Genomic DNA, 26,697 nt, shown 5'->3' with positions numbered 1-26,697 from the left:
TGTCTGAGAGGGTGGGAATCGGGAACTCGCTGTCTGAGAGGGTGGTGAGTATCGGGAACTCGCTGTCTGAGAGGGTGGGAATCGGGAACTCGCTGTCTGAGAGGGTGGTGGGAATCGGGAACTCGCTGTCTGAGAGGGTGGGAATTGGGAACTCGCTGTCTGAGAGGGAGCGAATCGGGAACTCGCTGTCTGAGAGTGTGGGAATCGGGAACTCGCCGTCTGAGAGGGTGGGAATCGGAAACTCGCTGTCTGAGAGTTTGGGAGTCGGGAACTCGCTGTCTGAGAGGGTGGGAATCGGGAACTCGCTGTCTGAGAGGGTGCGAATCGGGAACTCGTTGTCTGAGAGGGTGGTGGGAATCGGCAACTCGCTGTCTGAGAGGGTGGGAATCGGTAACTCGCTGTCTGAGAGCGTGGGAATCGGGAACTGGCTGTTTGAGAGGGTGGGAATCGGGAACTCGCTGTCTGAGAGGGTGGGAATCGGTTACTCGCTGTCTGAGAGCGTGGGAATCAGGAACACGCTGCCTGAGAGGGCGGGAATCTGGAACTCGCTGCCTGAGAGGGTGGGAATAGAGAACTCGCTGTCTGAGAGGGTGGTAATCGGGAACTCGCTGTCTGAGAGGGTGGGAATCGGGAACTCGCTGTCTGAGAGGGTGGGAATCAGGAACACGCTGTCTGAGAGGGTGGGAATAGGGAACTCGCTGCCTGAGAGGGTGGGAATAAGGAACACGCTGTCTGAGAGGGTGGGAATAGGGAACTCGCTGTCTGAGAGGGTGGGAATCGGTAACTCGCTGTCTGAGAGGGTGTGAATCGGGAACTCGCTGCCTGAGAGAGTGGGAATAGGGAACTCGCTGTCTGAGAGGGTGGGAATCGGGAACTCGCTGTCTGAGAGGTTGGGAATCGGGAACTCGCTGTCTGAGAGGGTGGGAATCGGGAACTCGCTGTCTGAGAGGGAGGGAATCAGGAACACGCTGTCTGAGAGGGTGGGAATCGGGAACTCGCTGTCTGAGAGGGTGGGAATAGGGAACTCGCTGCCTGAGAGGGTGGGAATAAGGAACACGCTGTCTGAGAGTGTGGGAATCTGTAACTCGCTGTCTGAGAGGGTGGTGGGAATCGGGAACTCGCTGTCTCAGAGGGTGGGAATCGGGAACTCGCTGTCTGAGAGGGTGGTGGGAATCGGGAACTCGCTGTCTGAGAGGGTGGGAATCGGGAACTCGCTGTCTGAGAGGGTGGGAATCGAGAATTCGCTGCCTGAGAGGGTGGTGGGAACCAGGAACTCGCTGTCTGAGAGGGTGGGAATCGGGAACTCGCTGTCTGAGAGGGTGGGAATCGGGAACTCGCTGTCTCTGAGCGTGGGAATCGGGATCTCGCTGTGTGAGTGGGTGGGAATCGGGAACTCGCTGTCTGAGAGGGTGGGAATCTGGAACTCGCTGTCTGTGAGGGTGGTAATTGGGAACTCGCTGTCTGAGAGGGTGGGAATCGGGAACTCGCTGTCTGAGAGGGTGGGAATCTGGAACTCGCTGTCTGTGAGTGTGGTAATTGGGAACTCGCTGTCTGAGAGGGTGGGAATCGGGAACTCGCTGTCTGAGAGGGTGGGAATCGGGAACTCGCTGCCTGAGAGGGTGGTGGGAATCGCGAACTTGCTGTCTGAGAGAGTGGGAATCGGGAACTCGCTGTCTGAGAGGGTGGGAATCGGGACCTCGCTGTCTGAGAGGGTGGGAATCGGGAACTCGCTGTCTGAGAGGGTGGGAATCGGGAACTCGCTGTCTGAGAGGGTGGTGAGTATCGGGAACTCGCTGTCTGAGAGGGTGGTCGGAATCGGGAACTCGCTGTCTGAGAGGGTGGGAATCGGGAACTCGCTGTCTGAGAGGGTGAGAATCGGGAACTCGCTGTCTGAGAGGGTGGTGGGAATCGCGAACTTGCTGTCTGAGAGAGTGGGAATCGGGAACTCGCTGTCTGAGAGGGTGGGAATCGGGACCTCGCTGTCTGAGAGGGTGGGAATCGGGAACTCGCTGTCTGAGAGGGTGGGAATCGGGAACTCGCTGTCTGAGAGGGTGGTGAGTATCGGGAACTCGCTGTCTGAGAGGGTGGTCGGAATCGGGAACTCGCTGTCTGAGAGGGTGGGAATCGGGAACTCGCTGTCTGAGAGGGAGCGAATCGGGAACTCGCTGTCTGAGAGTGTGGGAATCGGGAACTCGCCGTCTGAGAGGGTGGGAATCAGGAACTCGCAGTCTGAGAGGGTGGGAGTCGGGAACTCGCTGTCTGAGAGGGTGGGAATCGGGAACTCGCTCTCTGAGAGGGAGGGAATCAGGAACACGCTGTCTGAGAGGGTGGGAATCGGGAACTCGCTGTCTGAGAGGGTGGGAATAGGGAACTCGCTGCCTGAGAGGGTGGGAATAAGGAACACGCTGTCTGAGAGTGTGGGAATCTGTAACTCGCTGTCTGAGAGGGTGGTGGGAATCGGGAACTCGCTGTCTCAGAGGGTGGGAATCGGGAACTCGCTGTCTGAGAGGGTGGTGGGAATCGGGAACTCGCTGTCTGAGAGGGTGGGAATCGGGAACTCGCTGTCTGAGAGGGTGGGAATCGAGAATTCGCTGCCTGAGAGGGTGGTGGGAACCAGGAACTCGCTGTCTGAGAGGGTGGGAATCGGGAACTCGCTGTCTGAGAGGGTGGGAATCGGGAACTCGCTGTCTCTGAGCGTGGGAATCGGGATCTCGCTGTGTGAGTGGGTGGGAATCGGGAACTCGCTGTCTGAGAGGGTGGGAATCTGGAACTCGCTGTCTGTGAGGGTGGTAATTGGGAACTCGCTGTCTGAGAGGGTGGGAATCGGGAACTCGCTGTCTGAGAGGGTGGGAATCTGGAACTCGCTGTCTGTGAGTGTGGTAATTGGGAACTCGCTGTCTGAGAGGGTGGGAATCGGGAACTCGCTGTCTGAGAGGGTGGGAAGCGGGAACTCGCTGCCTGAGAGGGTGGGAATCGGGAACTCGCTGACTGTGATTGTGGGAATCGGGAACTCGCCGTCTGAGAGGGTGGGAATCGGGAACTCGCTGTCTGAGAGGGTGAGAATCGGGAACTCGCTGTCTGAGAGGGTGGTGGGAATCGCGAACTTGCTGTCTGAGAGAGTGGGAATCGGGAACTCGCTGTCTGAGAGGGTGGGAAACGGGACCTCGCTGTCTGAGAGGGTGGGAATCGGGAACTCGCTGTCTGAGAGGGTGGGAATCGGGAACTCGCTGTCTGAGAGGGTGGTGAGTATCGGGAACTCGCTGTCTGAGAGGGTGGTCGGAATCGGGAACTCGCTGTCTGAGAGGGTGGGAATCGGTAACTCGCTGTCTGAGAGGGTGGGAATCGGGAACTCGCTGCCTGAGAGAGTGGGAATAGGGAACTCGCTGTCTGAGAGGGTGGGAATCGGGAACTCGCTGTCTGAGAGGTTGGGAATCGGGAACTCGCTGTCTGAGAGGGTGGGAATCGGGAACTCGCTGTCTGAGAGGGAGGGAATCAGGAACACGCTGTCTGAGAGGGTGGGAATCGGGAACTCGCTGTCTGAGAGGGTGGGAATAGGGAACTCGCTGCCTGAGAGGGTGGGAATAAGGAACACGCTGTCTGAGAGTGTGGGAATCTGTAACTCGCTGTCTGAGAGGGTGGTGGGAATCGGGAACTCGCTGTCTCAGAGGGTGGGAATCGGGAACTCGCTGTCTGAGAGGGTGGTGGGAATCGGGAACTCGCTGTCTGAGAGGGTGGGAATCGGGAACTCGCTGTCTGAGAGGGTGGGAATCGAGAATTCGCTGCCTGAGAGGGTGGTGGGAACCAGGAACTCGCTGTCTGAGAGGGTGGGAATCGGGAACTCGCTGTCTGAGAGGGTGGGAATCGGGAACTCGCTGTCTCTGAGCGTGGGAATCGGGATCTCGCTGTGTGAGTGGGTGGGAATCGGGAACTCGCTGTCTGAGAGGGTGGGAATCTGGAACTCGCTGTCTGTGAGGGTGGTAATTGGGAACTCGCTGTCTGAGAGGGTGGGAATCGGGAACTCGCTGTCTGAGAGGGTGGGAATCTGGAACTCGCTGTCTGTGAGTGTGGTAATTGGGAACTCGCTGTCTGAGAGGGTGGGAATCGGGAACTCGCTGTCTGAGAGGGTGGGAATCGGGAACTCGCTGCCTGAGAGGGTGGTGGGAATCGCGAACTTGCTGTCTGAGAGAGTGGGAATCGGGAACTCGCTGTCTGAGAGGGTGGGAATCGGGACCTCGCTGTCTGAGAGGGTGGGAATCGGGAACTCGCTGTCTGAGAGGGTGGGAATCGGGAACTCGCTGTCTGAGAGGGTGGTGAGTATCGGGAACTCGCTGTCTGAGAGGGTGGTCGGAATCGGGAACTCGCTGTCTGAGAGGGTGGGAATCGGGAACTCGCTGTCTGAGAGGGTGAGAATCGGGAACTCGCTGTCTGAGAGGGTGGTGGGAATCGCGAACTTGCTGTCTGAGAGAGTGGGAATCGGGAACTCGCTGTCTGAGAGGGTGGGAATCGGGACCTCGCTGTCTGAGAGGGTGGGAATCGGGAACTCGCTGTCTGAGAGGGTGGGAATCGGGAACTCGCTGTCTGAGAGGGTGGTGAGTATCGGGAACTCGCTGTCTGAGAGGGTGGTCGGAATCGGGAACTCGCTGTCTGAGAGGGTGGGAATCGGGAACTCGCTGTCTGAGAGGGAGCGAATCGGGAACTCGCTGTCTGAGAGTGTGGGAATCGGGAACTCGCCGTCTGAGAGGGTGGGAATCAGGAACTCGCAGTCTGAGAGGGTGGGAGTCGGGAACTCGCTGTCTGAGAGGGTGGGAATCGGGAACTCGCTCTCTGAGAGGGAGGGAATCAGGAACACGCTGTCTGAGAGGGTGGGAATCGGGAACTCGCTGTCTGAGAGGGTGGGAATAGGGAACTCGCTGCCTGAGAGGGTGGGAATAAGGAACACGCTGTCTGAGAGTGTGGGAATCTGTAACTCGCTGTCTGAGAGGGTGGTGGGAATCGGGAACTCGCTGTCTCAGAGGGTGGGAATCGGGAACTCGCTGTCTGAGAGGGTGGTGGGAATCGGGAACTCGCTGTCTGAGAGGGTGGGAATCGGGAACTCGCTGTCTGAGAGGGTGGGAATCGAGAATTCGCTGCCTGAGAGGGTGGTGGGAACCAGGAACTCGCTGTCTGAGAGGGTGGGAATCGGGAACTCGCTGTCTGAGAGGGTGGGAATCGGGAACTCGCTGTCTCTGAGCGTGGGAATCGGGATCTCGCTGTGTGAGTGGGTGGGAATCGGGAACTCGCTGTCTGAGATGGTGGGAATCTGGAACTCGCTGTCTGTGAGGGTGGTAATTGGGAACTCGCTGTCTGAGAGGGTGGGAATCGGGAACTCGCTGTCTGAGAGGGTGGGAATCTGGAACTCGCTGTCTGTGAGTGTGGTAATTGGGAACTCGCTGTCTGAGAGGGTGGGAATCGGGAACTCGCTGTCTGAGAGGGTGGGAATCGGGAACTCGCTGCCTGAGAGGGTGGGAATCGGGAACTCGCTGACTGTGATTGTGGGAATCGGGAACTCGCCGTCTGAGAGGGTGGGAATCGGGAACTCGCTGTCTGAGAGGGTGAGAATCGGGAACTCGCTGTCTGAGAGGGTGGTGGGAATCGCGAACTTGCTGTCTGAGAGAGTGGGAATCGGGAACTCGCTGTCTGAGAGGGTGGGAATCGGGACCTCGCTGTCTGAGAGGGTGGGAATCGGGAACTCGCTGTCTGAGAGGGTGGGAATCGGGAACTCGCTGTCTGAGAGGGTGGTGAGTATCGGGAACTCGCTGTCTGAGAGGGTGGTCGGAATCGGGAACTCGCTGTCTGAGAGGGTGGGAATCGGGAACTCGCTGTCTGAGAGGGAGCGAATCGGGAACTCGCTGTCTGAGAGTGTGGGAATCGGGAACTCGCCGTCTGAGAGGGTGGGAATCAGGAACTCGCAGTCTGAGAGGGTGGGAGTCGGGAACTCGCTGTCTGAGAGGGTGGGAATCGGGAACTCGCTCTCTGAGAGGGTGCGAATCGGGAACTCGCTGTCTGAGAGGGTGGTGGGAATCGGCAACTCGCTGTCTGAGAGGGTAGGAATCGCGAACTGGCTGTCTGAGAGGGTGGGAATCGGGAACTCGCTGTCTGAGAGGGTGGGAATCGGTAACTCGCTGTCTGAGAGGGTGGGAATCGGGAACTCGCTGCCTGTGATTGTGGGAATCGGGAACTCGCCGTCTGAGAGGGTGGGAATCGGGAACTCGCTGTCTGAGAGGGTGAGAATCGGGAACTCGCTGTCTGAGAGGGTGGTGGGAATCGCGAACTTGCTGTCTGAGAGAGTGGGAATCGGGAACTCGCTGTCTGAGAGGGTGGGAATCGGGACCTCGCTGTCTGAGAGGGTGGGAATCGGGAACTCGCTGTCTGAGAGGGTGGGAATCGGGAACTCGCTGTCTGAGAGGGTGGTGAGTATCGGGAACTCGCTGTCTGAGAGGGTGGTCGGAATCGGGAACTCGCTGTCTGAGAGGGTGGGAATCGGTAACTCGCTGTCTGAGAGGGTGGGAATCGGGAACTCGCTGCCTGAGAGAGTGGGAATAGGGAACTCGCTGTCTGAGAGGGTGGGAATCGGGAACTCGCTGTCTGAGAGGTTGGGAATCGGGAACTCGCTGTCTGAGAGGGTGGGAATCGGGAACTCGCTGTCTGAGAGGGAGGGAATCAGGAACACGCTGTCTGAGAGGGTGGGAATCGGGAACTCGCTGTCTGAGAGGGTGGGAATAGGGAACTCGCTGCCTGAGAGGGTGGGAATAAGGAACACGCTGTCTGAGAGTGTGGGAATCTGTAACTCGCTGTCTGAGAGGGTGGTGGGAATCGGGAACTCGCTGTCTCAGAGGGTGGGAATCGGGAACTCGCTGTCTGAGAGGGTGGTGGGAATCGGGAACTCGCTGTCTGAGAGGGTGGGAATCGGGAACTCGCTGTCTGAGAGGGTGGGAATCGAGAATTCGCTGCCTGAGAGGGTGGTGGGAACCAGGAACTCGCTGTCTGAGAGGGTGGGAATCGGGAACTCGCTGTCTGAGAGGGTGGGAATCGGGAACTCGCTGTCTCTGAGCGTGGGAATCGGGATCTCGCTGTGTGAGTGGGTGGGAATCGGGAACTCGCTGTCTGAGAGGGTGGGAATCTGGAACTCGCTGTCTGTGAGGGTGGTAATTGGGAACTCGCTGTCTGAGAGGGTGGGAATCGGGAACTCGCTGTCTGAGAGGGTGGGAATCTGGAACTCGCTGTCTGTGAGTGTGGTAATTGGGAACTCGATGTCTGAGAGGGTGGGAATCGGGAACTCGCTGTCTGAGAGGGTGGGAATCGGGAACTCGCTGCCTGAGAGGGTGGTGGGAATCGCGAACTTGCTGTCTGAGAGAGTGGGAATCGGGAACTCGCTGTCTGAGAGGGTGGGAATCGGTACCTCGCTGTCTGAGAGGGTGGGAATCGGGAACTCGCTGTCTGAGAGGGTGGGAATCGGGAACTCGCTGTCTGAGAGGGTGGTGAGTATCGGGAACTCGCTGTCTGAGAGGGTGGTCGGAATCGGGAACTCGCTGTCTGAGAGGGTGGGAATCGGGAACTCGCTGTCTGAGAGGGTGAGAATCGGGAACTCGCTGTCTGAGAGGGTGGTGGGAATCGCGAACTTGCTGTCTGAGAGAGTGGGAATCGGGAACTCGCTGTCTGAGAGGGTGGGAATCGGGACCTCGCTGTCTGAGAGGGTGGGAATCGGGAACTCGCTGTCTGAGAGGGTGGGAATCGGGAACTCGCTGTCTGAGAGGGTGGTGAGTATCGGGAACTCGCTGTCTGAGAGGGTGGTCGGAATCGGGAACTCGCTGTCTGAGAGGGTGGGAATCGGGAACTCGCTGTCTGAGAGGGAGCGAATCGGGAACTCGCTGTCTGAGAGTGTGGGAATCGGGAACTCGCCGTCTGAGAGGGTGGGAATCAGGAACTCGCAGTCTGAGAGGGTGGGAGTCGGGAACTCGCTGTCTGAGAGGGTGGGAATCGGGAACTCGCTCTCTGAGAGGGAGGGAATCAGGAACACGCTGTCTGAGAGGGTGGGAATCGGGAACTCGCTGTCTGAGAGGGTGGGAATAGGGAACTCGCTGCCTGAGAGGGTGGGAATAAGGAACACGCTGTCTGAGAGTGTGGGAATCTGTAACTCGCTGTCTGAGAGGGTGGTGGGAATCGGGAACTCGCTGTCTCAGAGGGTGGGAATCGGGAACTCGCTGTCTGAGAGGGTGGTGGGAATCGGGAACTCGCTGTCTGAGAGGGTGCGAATCGGGAACTCGCTGTCTGAGAGGGTGGGAATCGAGAATTCGCTGCCTGAGAGGGTGGTGGGAACCAGGAACTCGCTGTCTGAGAGGGTGGGAATCGGGAACTCGCTGTCTGAGAGGGTGGGAATCGGGAACTCGCTGTCTCTGAGCGTGGGAATCGGGATCTCGCAGTGTGAGTGGGTGGGAATCGGGAACTCGCTGTCTGAGAGGGTGGGAATCTGGAACTCGCTGTCTGTGAGGGTGGTAATTGGGAACTCGCTGTCTGAGAGGGTGGGAATCGGGAACTCGCTGTCTGAGAGGGTGGGAATCTGGAACTCGCTATCTGTGAGTGTGGTAATTGGGAACTCGCTGTCTGAGAGGGTGGGAATCGGGAACTCGCTGTCTGAGAGGGTGGGAATCGGGAACTCGCTGCCTGAGAGGGTGGGAATCGGGAACTCGCTGACTGTGATTGTGGGAATCGGGAACTCGCCGTCTGAGAGGGTGGGAATCGGGAACTCGCTGTCTGAGAGTGTGGTGGGAATCGCGAACTTGCTGTCTGAGAGAGTGGGAATCGGGAACTCGCTGTCTGAGAGGGTGGGAATCGGGACCTCGCTGTCTGAGAGGGTGGGAATCGGGAACTCGCTGTCTGAGAGGGTGGGAATCGGGAACTCGCTGTCTGAGAGGGTGGTGAGTATCGGGAACTCGCTGTCTGAGAGGGTGGTCGGAATCGGGAACTCGCTGTCTGAGAGGGTGGGAATCGGGAACTCGCTGTCTGAGAGGGAGCGAATCGGGAACTCGCTGTCTGAGAGTGTGGGAATCGGGAACTCGCCGTCTGAGAGGGTGGGAATCAGGAACTCGCAGTCTGAGAGGGTGGGAGTCGGGAACTCGCTGTCTGAGAGGGTGGGAATCGGGAACTCGCTCTCTGAGAGGGTGCGAATCGGGAACTCGCTGTCTGAGAGGGTGGTGGGAATCGGCAACTCGCTGTCTGAGAGGGTAGGAATCGCGAACTGGCTGTCTGAGAGGGTGGGAATCGGGAACTCGCTGTCTGAGAGGGTGGGAATCGGTAACTCGCTGTCTGAGAGGGTGGGAATCGGGAACTCGCTGCCTGAGAGAGTGGGAATAGGGAACTCGCTGTCTGAGAGGGTGGGAATCGGGAACTCGCTGTCTGAGAGGGTGGGAATCGGGAACTCGCTGTCTGAGAGGGTGGGAATAGGGAACTCCCTGCCTGAGAGGGTGGGAATAAGGAACACGCTGTCTGAGAGTGTGGGAATCGGGAACTCGCTGCCTGAGAGGGTGGGAATCGGGAACTCGCTGTCTGAGAGGGTGGGAATCGGGAACTCGCTGTCTGAGAGGGTGGGAATCGGGAATTCGCTGCCTGAGAGGTTGGGAATCGGGAACTCGCTGCCTGAGAGGGTGGGAATCGGGAACTCGCTGTCTGAGAGGGTGGGAATTGGGAACTTGCTGTCTGAGAGGGGGGTGGGAATCTGGAACTCGCTGTCTGGGAGGGTGGGAATCGGGAACTCGCTGTGTGAGAGGGTGGGAATCAGGAACTCGCTGTCTGAGAGGGTGGGAATCGGGAACACGCTGTTTGAGAGGGGGGTGGGAATCTGGAACTCGCTGTCTGGGAGGGTGGGAATCGGGAACTCGCTGTGTGAGAGGGTGGGAATCAGGAACTCGCTGTCTGAGAGGGTGGGAATCGGGAACTCGCTGTCTGAGAGGGTGGGAATCGGGAACTCGCTGTCTGAGAGTGTGGAAATCGGCAACTCGCTGTCTGAGAGGGTGGGAATCGGGAACACGCTGTTTGAGAGGGGGGTGGGAATCTGGAACTCGCTGTCTGGGAGGGTGGGAATCGGGAACTCGCTGTGTGAGAGGGTGGGAATCGGGAACTCGCTGCCTGAGATGGTGGGAATCGGGAACTCGCTGTCTGAGTGGGTGGGAATCGGGAACTCGCTGTCTGGGAGGGTGGGAATCGGGAACTTGCTGTCTGAGAGGATGGGAATCGGGAACTCGCTGTCTGAGAGGGTGGGAATCGGGAACTCGCTGTCTGAGAGGGTGGGAATCGAGAACTCGCTGTCTGGGAGGGTGGGAATCGGGAACTCGCTGTGTGAGAGGGTGGGAATCGGGAACTCGCTGTCTGAGAGGGTGGGAATCGGGAACTCGCTGTCTGAGAGGGTGGGAATCGGGAACTCGCTGTCTGAGAGGGTGGGAATCTGGAACTCGCTGTCTGAGAGAGTAGTGGGATTCAGGAATTTGCTGTCTGAGAGGGTGGGATTCGGGAATTCGCTGTCTGAGAGAAGGAGGGTGGGAATTGGGAACTCGCTGCCTGAGAGTGTGGGAATCGGGAACTCGCTGTCTGAGAAGGTGGGAATCGGGAACTCGCTGTCTGAGAGGGTGGTGGGATTCGGGAATTCGCTGTCTGAGAGGGTGGGAATCGGGAACTCGCTGTCTGAGAAGGTGGGAATCGGGAACTCTCTGTCTGAGAGGGTGGGAATCGGGAACTCGCTGTCTGAGAGGGTGGTGGGAATCGGGAACTCGCTGTCTCAGAGGGTGGGAATCGGGAACTCGCTGTCTGAGAGGTTGGGAATCGGGAACTCGCTGTCTGAGAGCGTGGGAATCGGGAACTCGCTGACTGAGAGGGTGATGGAGGCAGAGACCCTCATAACAATTAAGAAACATTTAGCACTTTAAAAACTTTTGCAGACAAGGCTAAGGACCACGTGCTGGTAGAGCCTGTGGAATTCATTCCCACAGGAAGTAGTTGATGCTAAAACTTTGAATATATTCAAGAGGCGGCTGGATATAGCACTTGGGGAGAATGGGACCAAAGGCTATGGGGAGAAAGCAGGATCAGGCTATTGAGTTGGATGATCAGCCATGATGGTGATGAATGGCGGAGCAGCTCGAAGGGCCAAATGGCCTCCCGCTCCTAACCTCAATGTATCTATGTTAAATGGGATTGGAGTAATTCGGTGCTTGAAGGCCGGCACGGCCATGATGGGCCGAATGGCCTCGTTCTCGTTCTGTGCTGTAAAACCCTGTGGCCAGGTTCGAGACCCTCCAGTGCAGATGGGGAAATTTGAATTCAGTAAAAATCTGGAACTTAAAACAATTCTAATGATGACCATGAAACATTGTCGATTGTTGTAAAAACCCATTTCGGTCACTGATGTCCTTTCGGGAGGAAATCTGCCGTCCTTACCCGGTGTGTCCTACACGTGACTCCAGACCCACAGCAATGTGGGAGACTCTGAAATGGCCTAATCATTGGCAGTTCGTGTGAACCTTCCAGAGCCCCCCCCCCCCCCCCCCCCCGCCCCCCTCCTGCAGATCCACAAACAAACACAAATACCGAGCCAATGTGAAGTGAGTTTCTGGCCCTCCCTCACTTCAGGAAGTTAGTTCCAGATCCCCGTTCCTCATCTCCCCTCCCAGCCTGTCAGAGACGTCCTCTCCAGCGATCCAGGCCCCTCAGGATTTTATTCGCCCCAATTAAATCTCTGCTCAGTCTCATCTGTTCCAAAGATAACCGGGCTTCTATCTAAATGCAAAAGGTTGTTGCTGATTGATGTTTTTTTCCTGTTTCCAGGGTGAGACGGGTGAAGCTGGTGACCCAGGACCTCCAGGTGACAGGGGTCGAGGGGTAAGTTTCTGTAAACACATTCTGCAGGGTGGACTATTCATCGAGACCTTACAGCTCATTGGGGCTGCTGTCTCGACACAGAAATTAATATTCATCAGCAAATGAGCAGGCTGAGCCCCACAGAGGATTGAAATGATTGTTTTCAACTGTACCTATAATCAGAATAATAATAATCTTTATCGTCAAGTAGGTTTACATTAACACTGCAATGAAGTTACTGTGAAAAGCCCCTAGTCGCCACATTCCGGCACCTGTTTGGGTTCACAGAGGGAGAATTCAGAATGTCCAATTCACCTAACAGCGCGTCTTTCGGGAGTTGTGGGAGGAAACCGGAGCACCCGGAGGAAACCCACGCACACACGGGGAGAACGTGCAGACTCCGCACAGACAGTGACCCAAGCCGGAATCGAACCTGGGACCCTGGAGCTGTGAAGTAACTGTGCTATCCACTGTGCTGCCATGCCGTCCCTGTTCCACTTAGAATTTGCTGGAAGTTCTGGATGTTTGGAGAATGGTACCCTGCTCAGAATATCACCCACTCACAAATTGTCAATTCCGTGGTGTGTGTAAAGCTGAATACCAAGGGGCTGCAGTCAAACCACTCGGTTGATGGGTTGAGGGTCTGTTGCAGCACGACTGTGCTATTGACTAGGGATCGGAGAGGATGTGTGAACGGTTGTTTTTCAGGTTGAAGGGTTGTGCACAGGGGTGTCCCCAGGGAATTAGAACAGCCTTTCTTCTGCTTGGATAGAATATGTGAGCAAAATATCAGAGCTTGTCGATGGCATGAAATTCGGCGAGAGTCACCTTGGGAACAGACACAGGACAGATTTGCTGTATCACAAAGTGTGAATTGTTGTATTTTGTTAGGAAGGTGGAGCAGAGCACACAGAAACTAAACAACACAATTTTCAATGGAATGCAGAAACAGAGAATACCTACAGCCAGAGGCAGGCCATTTGGCCCATCGAACCTGGACTGACCCTCCGAAAGAGCACCCTCCCTAAGCCCAATCCACCGCCCAGTCCCCGTAACCCTGCACATTTAGCATGGCCAATCCATCTAACCTCCACATCTTTGGACTGTGGGAGGAAACCGGAGCACCCGGAGGAAACCCACGCAGACACTGGGAGAACGTGCAGACTCCGCACAGGCAGTGACCCAAGCCGGGAATCGAACCTGGGACCCTGGCGTGTGAGGCAGCAGTTTTAACCCGGATCCCTGGCACTGTGAGACAGCAGTGTTAACCCGGGTCCCTGGCACTGTGCGACAGCAGTGTTAACCCGGGTCCCTGGCACTGTGAGACAGCAGTGTTAACCCGGGTCCCTGGCACTGTGCGACAGCAGTGTTAACCCGGGTCCCTGGCTCTGTGAAACAGCAGTGTTAACCCGGGTCCCTGACTCTGTGAGACAGCAGTGTTAACCCGGGTCCCTGGCTCTGTGAAACAGCAGTGTTAACCCGGGTCCCTGACTCTGTGAGACAGCAGTGTTAACCCGGGTCCCTGGCACTGTGAGACAGCAGTGTTAACCCGGGTCCCTGGCTCTGTGAAACAGCAGTGTTAACCCGAGTCCCTGGCACTGTGAGACAGCAGCGTTAACCCGGGTCCCTGGCTCTGTGAGACAGCAGTGTTAACCCGGGTCCCTGGCACTGAGACAGCAGTGCGAACCCAGGTCCCTGGCACTGTGAGACAGCAGTGTTAACCCGGGTCCCTGACACTGTGAGACAGCAGTGCTAACCCGGGTCCCTGGCACTGTGAGACAGCAGTGTTAACCCGGGTCCCTGACACTGTGAGACAGCAGCGTTAACCCGGGTCCCTGGCACTGTGAGACAGCCGTGTTAACCCGGATCCCTGGCACTGTGAGACAGCAGTGTTAACCCGGGTCCCTGGCACTGTGTGACAGCAGTGTTAACCCGGGTCCCTGGCACTGTGAGACAGCAGCGTTAACCCGGGTCCCTGGCTCTGTGAGACAGTAGTGTTAACCCGGGTCCCTGGCTCTGTGAGACAGCAGTGTTAACCCGGGTCCCTGGCACTGTGAGACAGCAGTGTTAACCCGGATCCCTGGCACCGTGGGTCAGCAGTGTTCACACGGGTCCCTGGCACTGTGAGACAGCAGTGTTCACACGGGTCCCTGGCACCGTGGGTCAGCAGTGTTCACACGGGTCCCTGGCACTGTGAGACAGCAGTGTTCACACGGGTCCCTGGCACCGTGGGTCAGCAGTGTTCACACGGGTCCCTGGCACTGTGAGACAGCAGTGTTAACCCGGGTCCCTGGCACTGTGAGACAGCAGTGTTAACCCGGGTCCCTGGCACTGTGACACAGCAGTGTTAACCCGGGTCCCTGGCACTGTGACACAGCAGTGTTAACCCGGGTCCCTGGCACTGTGACACAGCAGTGTTAACCCGGGTCCCTGGCACTGTGACACAGCAGTGTTAACCCGGGTCCCTGGCACTGTGACACAGCAGTGTTAACCTGGATCCCTGGCACCGTGGGTCAGCAGTGTTCACACGGGTCCCTGGCACCGTGAGGCAGCAGTATTAACCACCCAGCTAATCGTGGAGGGTGACAAGATGGGTTGAGAAAGTGGTTAGAAAAAGCACTCCGAATTCGGTGCGTTCTGGATAGAATCCAAAAGCAAGGAAGTTTTGCGAAATCTTTATAAATTACAGCTGAGGCCTCAACTGAAGCATTGAGTCCAACTCTTGAGCTTCACACCTTTGGAAGGACGTCAGGGCCTTGGAGAGGGTTCGAGGTTTACTGGACTGGGGGCAGGGATTGAGAGAAGGATTTCCAGGGATATTGGTGTTGGGGAGAGAAATTAATTTTTTAGCTCTTTCAAAGAGCTAGCACAGGAAGGCTGAATGGTTCGATGATGAAGAATGGAATGGTTAACGATGCAGTGTTAGCTCGGCGTATCATTTACACACTGTCCCATTGTGTCAGCTGAAGGTGCCGGTGATTGTTGTTACTTAACTATTAAGATGCAGACAACCCGATTGAAACAACACTACACGAGCACTGTCTCTGCCAAGAGCTGGGGGTATTGAGTGTTGGCAAATCGAGCCGGACCTGGACAGCCGTCTCCACTGCCTGGTCCCCTCAGCGAACACAATTCTTTCCTTTACTTCCAGAAGTGGGAACGTAGCCACAATAAAACAATGAAAACATTCTCTGAAAAATATGGGAGATTATTAAGGAAAGAATTGGAAGATGTGAATTCAGAAAGCAACGTGTCTCGATGGTTAATATGTCCAGAGAACATCCCCGACCCCTGACCCATCTCTCAACAGAGGTTTTTAATTAAAAAACATGTGAGAAGCATTATACAAATCACCAAACCTTACAGCCGGAAGGAAACATTTGACCCACTGTTCCTGTGTCGACTCTTTGAAGGAACCCTCCATTGACCTCAGGCCTCGCTCTTTCCCCACAGCCTTGAAGAATTCTCTCTCCCACAGCTTCAAGATGCTCTGCAGGAACTCACCAAGGTTCCTTAGACAGCACCTTCCAAACCCACGACCACCACCATGTCGAAGGACAAGAGCAGCAGATACCTGGGAACCCCACCACCTGGAGGTTCCCCTCCAACTCACTCACCACCCTGACTCGGATGATTCGCAAGGGCAATTAGGGATGGGTAATAAATGTTTGCCTTGTCAGCAATGCCCACATCCCAGGCACAGATAGGCAGCACGGTGGCACAGTATTTAGCACTGTTGCTTCACAGCAACAGGGACAAGAACAAAGAAAAGAACAGAGAAAATTACAGCACAGGAACAGGCCCTTTGGCCCTCCCAGCCTGCGCCGATCCAGATCCTTTATCTAAACCTGTCTTCTATTTTCCAAGGATCTACTTCCCTGTGTTCCCCGCCCGTTCATATATCTGTCTAGATGCATCTTAAATGATGCTATCGTGCCCGCCTCTACCACCTCCGCTGGCAAAGCGTTCCAGGCACCCACCACCCTCTGCGTAAAAAACTTTCCACGCACATCTCCCTTAAACTTTCCCCCTCTCACCTTGAAATCGTGACCCCTTGTAATTGACACCCCCACTCTTGGGAAAAGCTTGTTGCTATCCACCCTGTCCTCCCTCTCATAATTTTGTAGACCTCAATCAGGTCCCCCCTCAACCTCCGTCATTCCAACGAAAACAATCCTAATCTACTCAACCTTTCTTCATAGCTAGCACCCTCCATACCAGGCAACATCCTGGTGAACCTCCTCTGCACCCTCTCTAAAGCATCCACATCCTTCTGGTAATGTGGCGACCAGAACTGCACGCAGTATTCCAAATGTGGTCTAACCAAAGTCCTATACAACTGTAACATGACCTGCCGACTCTTGTACTCAATACCCTGTCCGATGAAGGCAAGCATGCTGTATGCCTTCCTGACCACTCTATCGACCTGTGTTGCCACCTTCAGGGTACAATGGACCTGAACTCCCAGATCTCTCTGTACATCAATTTTCCCCAGGACTCTTCCATTGACCGTATAGTCCGCTCTTGAATTGGATCTTCCAAAATGCATCACCTCGCATTTGCCCGGATTGAACGCCATCTGCCATTTCTCTGCCTAACTCTCCAATCTATCTATATTTTGCTGTATTCTCTGACAGTCCTCCTCGCTATCTGCAACTCCACCAATCTTAGTATCATCTGCAAACTTGCTAATCAGACCACTTATACCTTCGTCCAGATCATTTATGTATATCACAAACAACAGTGGTCTGAGCACGGATCCCTGTGGAACACCACTAGTCACCTTTCTCCATTGTGAGACACTCCCTTTCACCACTACTCTCTGTCTCCTGTTGCCCAGCCAGTTCTTTATCCATCTAGCTAGTACACCCTGAACCCCATACGACTTCACTTTTTCCATCAACCTGCCATGGGAAACTTTATCAAACGCCTTACTGAAGTCCATGTATATGACATCTACAGCCCTTCCCTCATCAATTAACGTTGTCACTTCCTCAAAGAATTCTATTAGGTTTGATTCCCGGCTTGGGTCACTGTCTGTGCGGAGTCTGCACGTTCTCCCCGTGTCTGCGTGGGTTTCCTCCGGGTGCTCCGGTTTCCTCCCACAAGTCCCGAAAGACGCGCTGTTAGGTGATTTGGACACTCTGAATTCTCCCTCTGTGTACCCGAACAGGCGCCGGAATGTGGCGACTAGGGGATTTTCACAGTAACTTCATTGCAGTGTTAATGTAAGCCTACTTGTGACAATAATAAAGATTATTATTATAGATTAAAGAAAGAAAACAATGAGTTAATAAGACAACATCAGATTGAGTTTACATGGGTCCAGTTTACAGGGTGGTAATTGTTTGCACACAATACAATTACTGCACACAGTAATTAAGCTGGGGAGGCATCATACACGATTATCAAACTCAATTAATTAAATTACAGAGACAATTCATCTCTCATTCGACTTCTTTGACAATTAGTGCAAGAATATCACAGCAGAAGCAAAACTGACAGACGGTTTGTCGGGCGTTTCGAAGCCAGCCATTTCCCGACGGTCCTCCTCGGTCTGGAGTTACTGTGAACATTTAAGTTTACCACACCGCAGGAGGAGATATTGGCCTCAGAGGGACTGCAGCAAAGATTCACCAGAATAATATTGAGATCCAAAATGTTTACAATATAAGGACAGATTGTACCAACTTGACTTAATTTCTGATAATTAAAAAAAGGTGAAAGGGATTTGGGGAACAGGTGGGGAGGTGGATTTGAGACCAGGTGGAGATCAGCCAGGATCTGATTGGATGGCGGGGCAGCAAGGATCTGATTGGATGGCGGGGCAGCAAGGATCTGATTGGATGGCGGGGCAGGCTGGATCTGATTGGATGGTGGGCAGCCATGATCTGATTGGATGGCGGGGCAGCCAGGATCTGATTGGATGGCGGGGCAGCCATGATCTGATTGGATGGTGGGGCAGGCTGGATCTGATTGGATGGTGGGCAGCCATGATCTGATTGGATGGCGGGGCAGCCAGGATCTGATTGGATGGCGGGGCAGCCATGACCTGATTGGATGGTGGAGCAGCAGGATCTGATTGGATGGCAGAGCAGCCAGGATCTGATTGGATGGTGGGGCAGGCTGGATCTGATTGGATGGCGGGGCAGGCTGGATCTGATTGGATGGTGGGGCAGCCAGGATCTGATTGGATGGCGGGGCAGCCAGGATCTGATTGGATGGCGGGGCAGGCTGGATCTGATTGGATGGCGGGGCAGGCTGGAGCTGATTGGATGGCGTGGCAGGCTGGAGCTGATTGGATGGCGGGGCAGGCTGGAGCTGATTGGATGGCGAGGCAGGCTGGATCTGATTGGATGGCGGGGCAGGCTGGATCTGATTGGATGGCGGGGCAGTCATGATCTGATTGGATGGCGGGGCAGCCAGAATCTGATTGGATGGCGGGGCAACCAGGATCTGATTGGATGGCGGGGCAGCCAGGATCTGATTGGATGGCAGGGCAGGCTGGATCTGATTGGATGGCGGGGCAGGCTGGATCTGATTGGATGGCGGGGCAGGCTGGATCTGATTGGATGGCGGGGCAAGCTCGATCTGATTGGATGGTGGGGCAGCCAGGATCTGATTGGATGGCGGGGCAGGCTGGATCTGATTGGATGGCGGGGCAGGCTGGATCTGATTGGATGGCGGGGCAAGCTCGATCTGATTGGATGGCGGGGCAGCCAGGATCTGATTGGATGGCGGGGCAGGCTGGATCTGATTGGATGGCAGGGCATCCAGTTTGGGGTTGATTCGGGGTCAGTTGCACAGGTAAAGGGGATGGATTCCTGAACTCCCCCTCAGAATGGTTGACGATGTTGGGGTTTAATCAGAGCTTTCAGACGATTGAGAGATTTGCGACAGGTGTGTGACTGCTGCAGTTGGCGTGAGATTCTAATTGGCCAACAATTGTCTGAATGCTAGAGCATTTTCTTGGGCTGAAAGACCTTCTCCTGGTCCGATGGTGTTCAATGTGCTGAGATTCTGTGCCTCTCGTGTTGCAGGGTCCTAAAGGCGATTTTGGAGACAAGGGTGAGGCAGGTCCCCCAGGGGCTGCTGGTCCAGCCGGACCCAAAGGACCAGCTGGAGACGACGGACCCAAAGGCAACCCTGTGAGTCAGTTTCACACTCCAGCTGTTGGCAATCTCTCTACAGAAACTCACTCTCCCATCCCTCTCTCACCTCCATACTCGCCTCCTCATCCCCCGTCACTCACCCTCCATGCTCCCTAATCACTGCCCAGCCTCACTCCATCCCTCACTCCCCCCCCCTCCCTTGTACCCGTTCTCACTCCCTCCCCCTCCCTCAATCCCCTCCTGTCCTTATCACACATCCTCCTCCACACTCAGAACCTTTTCAATTGTGGTAGCTTCTCATTCCCCATCTCTGCCCAAGTTATTCATTGTTTCTGTCTCCTCTCTAGGGTCCAGTTGGTTTCCCTGGAGATCCAGGCCCTCCAGGTGAACCGGGAACGTCGGTGAGTACAATTACTTCCTTAGTAACTCTGCGTCGCAATGTGGTTTATTCCAAAAAGTAAATCAAGCAACAGAGAAATGGAACTGAAATGAATGAAGTTGCCTTTGGTTTACATTGAGTGTTGGGTGGACCAATCCTGAAGCCCTGGGCACAGTTCCTGTCTCAAATTTTGTTTCTTCAACTTGTAACCACACAGAAGTTTAACTAGAGAGGCCGCTCCCAAAACTTGCTGCTGTTTGTGAATCTTGTAGTTAACTTGACCAAGTTAAATGTCAGGCGGAACTCATTAACTGCAGGCAAATAAACCTGTTATTTAATGAGGAAGAAGAACTTGTCCTTGGAATTGTGATCTGAAGCCGATATTGACCATGATGTTATGTTGCAATGTAGGGCGCTGATGGAACTGCGGGTGACAAGGGTGAAGATGGAGAGTCCGGACCAGCTGTGAGTATCTTACACATCGAAATAGGCAATGAGGAGGATGAAATTGTATAATATCAGTAATCTACTATTTACACAGCTGGAGAGGATTCTGTGGCACTATGTGTGTTACAGGGGGTGCAGTGAATTACTGGCACGTGTGTAAATGTGCGGCAGACATTTCTGTAAGTGTTGCAGTTAGTGTGCACACGTGTGTTTTGGGCCGTGTGTGTGTGCGTGCATGTGTGTTTTGGGCCGTGTGAGTGTGCGCACACGTATGTTATGGGCCGTGTGTGTGCGCACGTGTGTGTTTTGGGCCGTGTGTGTGTACGCGGGTGTTTGGGGCCGTGTGTGTGTGCACAACAAGAACAAACAAAGAAATGTACAGCACAGGAACAGGCCCTTCGGCCCTCCAAGCCCGTGCCGACCATACTGCCCGACTAAACTACAATCTTCTACACTTCCTGGGTCCGTATGCTTCTATTCCCATCCTATTCATATATTTGTCAAGATGCCCCTTAAATGTCCCTATCGTCCCTGCTTCCACTACCTCCTCCGGTAGTGAGTTCCAGGCACCCACTACCCTCTGCGTAAAAAACTTGCCTCGTACATCTACTCTAAACTTTGCCCCTCTCACCTTAAACCTATGCCCCCTAGTAATTGACCCCTCTAGCCTGGGGAAAAGCCTCTGACTATCCACTCTGTCTATGCCCCTCATAATTTTGTATACCTCTATCAGGTCGCCCCTCAACCTCCTTCGTTCCAGTGAGAACAAACCGAGTTTATTCAATCGCTCCTCATAGCTTATGCCCTCCATACCAGGCAACATTCTGGTAAATCTCTTCTGCACCCTCTCTAAAGCCTCCACATCCTTCTGGTAGTGTGGCGACCAGAATTGAACACTATACTCCAAGTGTGGCCTAACTAAGGTTCTATACAGCTGCAACATGACTTGCCAATTCTTATACTCAATGCCCCGGCCAATGAAGGCAAGCATGCCGTATGCCTTCTTGACTACCTTCTCCACCTGTGTTGCCCCTTTCAATGACCTGTGGACCTGTACTCCTAGATCTCTTTGACTTTCAATACTCTTGAGGGTTCTACCATTCACTGTATATTCCCTACCTGCATTAGCCCTTCCAAAATGCATTACCTCACATTTGTCCGGATTAAACTCCATCTGCCATCTCTCCGCCCAAGTCTCCAGACAATCTAAATCCTGCTGTATCCTCAGACAGTCCTCATCGCTATCCGCAATTCCACCAACCTTTGTGTCGTCTGCAAACTTACTAATCAGACCAGTTACATTTTCCTCCAAATCATTTATATATACGACAAAGAGCAAAGGTCCCAGCACTGATCCCTGTGGAACACCACTGGTCACAGCCCTCCAATTAGAAAAGCATCCCTCCATTGCTACCCTCTGCCTTCTATGGCCTAGCCAGTTCAGTATCCACCTTGCCAGTTCACCCCTGATCCCGTGTGACTTCACCTTTTGTACTAGTCTACCATGAGGGACCTTGTCAAAGGCCTTACTGAAGTCCATATAGACAACATCTACTGCCCTACCTGCATCAATCATCTTAGTGACCTCCTCGAAAAACTCTATCAAGTTAGTGAGACACGACCTCCCCTTCACAAAACCGTGCTGCCTCTCACTAATACGTCCATTTGCTTCCAAATGGGAGTAGATCCTGTCTCGAAGAATTCTCTCCAGTAATTTCCCCACCACTGAAGTAAGGCTCACCGGCCTGTAGTTCCCGGGATTATCCTTGCTACCCTTCTTAAACAGAGGAACAACATTGGCTATTCTCCAGTCCTCCGGGACATCCCCTGAAGACAGCAAGGATCCAAAGATTTCTGTCAAGGCCTCAGCAATTTCCTCTCCAGCCTCCTTCAGTATTCTGGGGTAGATCCCATCCGGCCCTGGGGACTTATCTACCTTAATATTTTTTAAGACACCCAACACCTCGTCTTTTTGGATCACAATGTGACCCAGGCTATCTACACCCCCTTCTCCAGACTCAACATCTACCAATTCCTTCTCTTTGGTGAATACTGATGCAAAGTATTCATTTAGTACCTCGCCCATTTCCTCTGGCTCCACACATAGATTCCCTTCCCTATCCTTCAGTGGGCCAACACTTTCCCTGGCTACCCTCTTGCTTTTTATGTACGTGTAAAAAGCCTTGGGATTTTCCTTAACCCTATTTGCCAATGACTTTTCATGACCCCTTCTAGCCCTCCTGACTCCTTGCTTAAGTTCCTTCCTACTTTCCTTATATGCCACACAGGCTTTGTCTGTTCCCAGCCTTTTAGCCCTGACAAATGCCTCCTTTTTCTTTTTGACGAGGCCTACAATATCACTCGTCATCCAAGGTTCCCGAAAATTGCCGTATTTATCTTTCTTCCTCACAGGAACATGCCTGTCCTGTATTCCTTTCAACTGACACTTGAAAGCCTCCCACATGTCAGATGTTAATTTGCCCTCAAACATCCGCCCCCAATCTATGTTCTTCAGTTCCCGCCTAATATTGTTATAATTAGCCTTCCCCCAATTTAGCACATTCATCCTCGGACCACTCTTATCCTTGTCCACCAGTACTTTAAAACTTACTGAATTGTGGTCACTGTTACCGAAATGCTCCCCTACTGAAACATCTACCACCTGGCCGGGCTCATTCCCCAATACCAGGTCCAGTACCGCCCCTTCCCTAGTTGGACTGTCCACATATTGTTTTAAGAAGCCCTCCTGGATGCTCCTTACAAACTCCGCCCCGTCTAAGCCCCTGGCACTAAGTGAGTCCCAGTCAATATTGGGGAAGTTGAAGTCTCCCATCACCACAACCCTGTTGTTTTTACTCTTTTCCAAAATCTGTCTACCTATCTGCTCCTCTATCTCCCGCTGGCTGTTGGGAGGCCTGTAGTATACCCCCAACATTGTGACTGCACCCTTCTTATTCCTGATCTCTACCCATATAGCCTCACTGCCCTCTGAGGTGTCCTCTCGCAGTATAGCTGTGATATTCTCCCGAACAAGTAGCGCAACTCCGCCTCCCCTTTTACATCCCCCTCTATCCCGCCTGAAACATCTAAATCCTGGAACGTTTAGCTGCCAATCCTGCCCTTCCCTCAACCAGGTTTCTGTAATGGCAACAACATCATAGTTCCAAGTAGTAATCCAAGCTCTAAGTTCATCTGCCTTACCCGTAATGCTCCTTGCATTAAAACATATGCACTTCAGGCCACCAGACCCACTGTGTTCAGCAACATCTCCCCGTCTGCTCTGCCTCAGAGCCACACTGTCCCTATTCCCTAGTTCTCCCTCAATGCTCTCACCTTCTGACCTATTGCTCCCGTGCCCACCCCCCTGCCATACTAGTTTAAACCCTCCCGTGTGACACTAGCAAACCTCGCGGCCAGGATATTTATGCCTCTCCGGTTTAGATGCAACCCGTCCATCTTATACAGGTCACACCTGCCCCGGAAGAGCACCCAGTGGTCCAGATAAGGGAAACCCTCCCTCCTACACCAGCTGTTTAGCCACGTGTTTGTCTGCTCTATCTTCCTATTTCTAGCCTCACTGGCACGTGGCACAGGGAGTAATCCCGAGATTACAACCCTCGAGGTCCTGTCTTTTAACTTTCTGCCTAGCTCCCTGAACACCTGCTGCAGGACCTCATGCCCCTTCCTGCCTATGTCGTTAGTACCAATATGTACAACGACCTCTGCCTGTTTGCCCTCCCCCTTCAGGATTCCCTCTACCCGTTCGGAGACATCCTGGACCCTGGCACCAGGGAGGCAACATACCATCCTGGAGTCTCTTTCACGTCCACAGAAGCGCCTATCTGTGCCCCTGACTATAGAGTCCCCTATTACTATTACTCTTCTGCGCTTTGACCCTCCCTTCTGAACATCAGAGCCAGCCGTGGTGCCACTGCTCTGGCTGCTGCTGTTTTCCCCTGATAGGCTATCCCCCCCGACAGTATCCAAAGGGGTATATCTGTTCGAGAGGGGGACAACCACAGGGGATTCCTGCACTGACTGCCTGCCCTTTCTGGTGGTCACCCATTTCTCTGCCTGCACCTTGGGTGTGACCACATTTACATAACTGCGATCTATGACGCTTTCCGCCACCTGCATGCTCCTAAGTGCATCCAATTGCTGCTCCAACCGAACCATGCGGTCTGTGAGGAGCTGCAGTTGGGTGCACTTTCTGCAGATGAAGCCATCCGGGACGCTGGAAGCCTCCCGGACCTGCCACATCTCACAGTCAGAGCACAGCACCCCTCTAACTGACATTGCGTCAATTAATTAAAATTTGTCTTTTTTTTTTTTAAATACTTTTTTTTAAATTTCAAAGTTACTGTCAACTATCTGTTTCCTAGCACTAGATTTCTACTGGAAATGCGATAGCTAACTATAATACTCTCCGATCTCTGGCTTAGATATCCTCTAAATTATAATTAAGTTATTATGTTTAATTAGTTCCCAAATACTCAAATTGTTTTTAAATTTAGGTTAGAATCCCAACCAGCCACTCAGGTCACAGCTTTTCTGTGATGTCGCTTCAGTTTCCCCCCGACACACACAATTTGAAAAACAGGTATAAAAGTAAAAATCACTTACTTACCTTCTTACCTTCTGAGTGTCTGAGATGTTCTCAGGTTCTCTCGCTGACAGAGACTGCTCCTCCTCCTCCGATCCTTGACCTGCACAATGCTAATAATATAATAATATAATATGGCACTACCTTACACCAATGGGTCTTATCATTAGGTTAGAGGAGGAGGGCGGGTGGGAGACACTACACGTGTAGTGTCTCGGGTTTCCTCTCCACCAGAATATATTGGTTGGGGGGGGGGGGGGGGGGGACTGGCCAGAGGTCGAACTTCCGGTTCCCGCCTTATATAAAAACAAATAAAACAGAAAAGAAGAAGACACGGGACCAGGCAAGGCTTTTTAAATTCACTACTCACCTCCCAGAAGGCCCCTGCGCACCGCTGCCGCCGAAATCCAAAGGGCTGCTCCTGTAAAGGTAAGGTTTTTAAATACACTACTCACCTCCAAGAAGGCCCCTGCGCACCGCTGCCGCCGAAATCACAATGTGCACACATGTGTTTGGGGCCGTGTGTCTGCACACGTGTGTGTGTGTGTGCACGTGTGTGTTTTGGGCCGCGTGTGTATGCATGCGTGTGTTATGGGCTGTGTGTGTGTGCAAGCACATGTGTGTGTGCACGCGTATGTTTTGGGCCGTTGTGTGCTCAACTCCAAAGGCACTCTGCTAATAAGAGCAAATGTTGACTTCAAATCTGAGCAGTGATCATTTCTCAATCAACTCTCCCAGTGCCACCTGCCTCCCCTTTATTTATATGGTGCTCACTATTTAAACATTAAGTGAAATCTATCAAACAAAAAAAACAATTAACACATCAATTCTGGGTGGCACAGTGGTTAGCACTGCTGCCTCACGGCGTCGCGGTCCCAGGTTCGATCCTGGCTCTGGGTCACTGTCCATGTGGAGTTTGCACATTCTCCCCGTGTCTGCGTGGGTTTCGCCCCCACAACCCAAAGATGTACAGGGCAGGTGGATTGAACACGCTAAATCGCCCTTTAATTGGAATAAAATGATTTACTCTGGTGATTTTACAAGGAATTCGGGCTCTTATTCCACACACTGTAGATGTACGCCTGCTGTCTACAATTCAAGGACTCTGTGACCAGCACATTCTTGACTGGACTGAAACTTCCTGTTGCTGAGACAATGTCTTCTCTTTGGTCAATATCTCCCTCGTCTTCTTCAGAATCTTCTGTCTCGTGTTTGGTTTCAAACATCCAATTATGTTGCTCAGGATAGTTGCAACTTCAAATCACACAAACACCGACTGCCCACAAGCTGGGATTGGGACATTTCCCAATTCATGCCTCCTGCTATAATTGTGAAAGGTGTTTCTGTCATTATTTTGAGTGATGAATCTTCTTCCGCTGTTTCTAGACCACCCTCGTCATCACGTTAACATCGTGTCTTCCATAGTCTCTCTTATTGTCTCATTTGTGTCATGAATCCTGCCGGAAAAGAAGGCTTCCCAGGAATTTTTTTAGGGCCCCTGACATTTGTTCTAAAGGGTGTGTCTATCCGCAGATTTAACATCCTTCAAATAACAGAAGTCTACCCATATTTGTAATTTTAGTCCAATCGTTAAACAGTCGCTTTACAGTCTCAGGCCCCATACCCACTCAATAAGTCATCCTTTAGGTAAATCTTATCCATAAAAGTCATTAATGTCTCCAAACCTTCATCCGAGTTCAAATGCTCAGGCTCCATTTCCAAAGAGACCTTCCATTGGATATTGTTTCTGTACAGTAGCGAAAGTGCCACGGCCAATCCTCGCTTTTGCTGGGGCAAGAACATCACCATTGTCCACAAGGTAACTTCATTCTTCCACTGGTTGTAGGGTTGACACTCATCAAACAACCAATGGGTAGTCACCTCGATACTCTACCCTGAGATTCAGCAATATGTTTTCCAAGTTAATTCAAACACTCTTCCACGTAAGAAACCCAAAATGCAGTCTTTGCTCTGAAGAAATCTTCAATCGCAATCCTTTTAAGTTCACAAGATATAGGAGCAGAATTAGGCCATTCGGCCCATCGAGTCTGCTCCGCCATTCTATCACGGCTGACATGTTCCTCATCCGTTACCTACAATGCTACAGACCAAGAGCAGGATTGCGAAATCAGCCAGAGGGTCTCCTCCCTGGAACACATGACCTCGGGGCGGGAGTCGGCAATTTAGCCTCCCGAGCCTCACACCCTCAATACGATCAAGGCTGATCCCATCCTGGCCTCAACTCCACCGTCCTGCCCGTTCTCCATAAC

General features: G+C 53.3%; 1 protein-coding gene across 1 annotated transcript in view; it reads left to right on the top strand.

The window, feature by feature from the left end:
* col11a1a (collagen, type XI, alpha 1a) overlaps positions 1 to 26,697 on the top strand; it is a 1,142,395-nt gene that overhangs the window by 952,542 nt on the left and 163,156 nt on the right. Inside the window, 4 exon segments of the mRNA XM_072510277.1 lie at positions 11,854 to 11,907; positions 18,927 to 19,034; positions 19,346 to 19,399; positions 19,789 to 19,842. Coding sequence (XP_072366378.1) covers positions 11,854 to 11,907; positions 18,927 to 19,034; positions 19,346 to 19,399; positions 19,789 to 19,842 — 270 coding nt within the window.

This window comes from Scyliorhinus torazame, chromosome 7 (assembly GCF_047496885.1).
Source record: "Scyliorhinus torazame isolate Kashiwa2021f chromosome 7, sScyTor2.1, whole genome shotgun sequence".
NCBI classification, from domain to species: Eukaryota; Metazoa; Chordata; class Chondrichthyes; order Carcharhiniformes; family Scyliorhinidae; genus Scyliorhinus; species Scyliorhinus torazame.
This window is presented reverse-complemented; position numbering and strand designations above follow the sequence as displayed.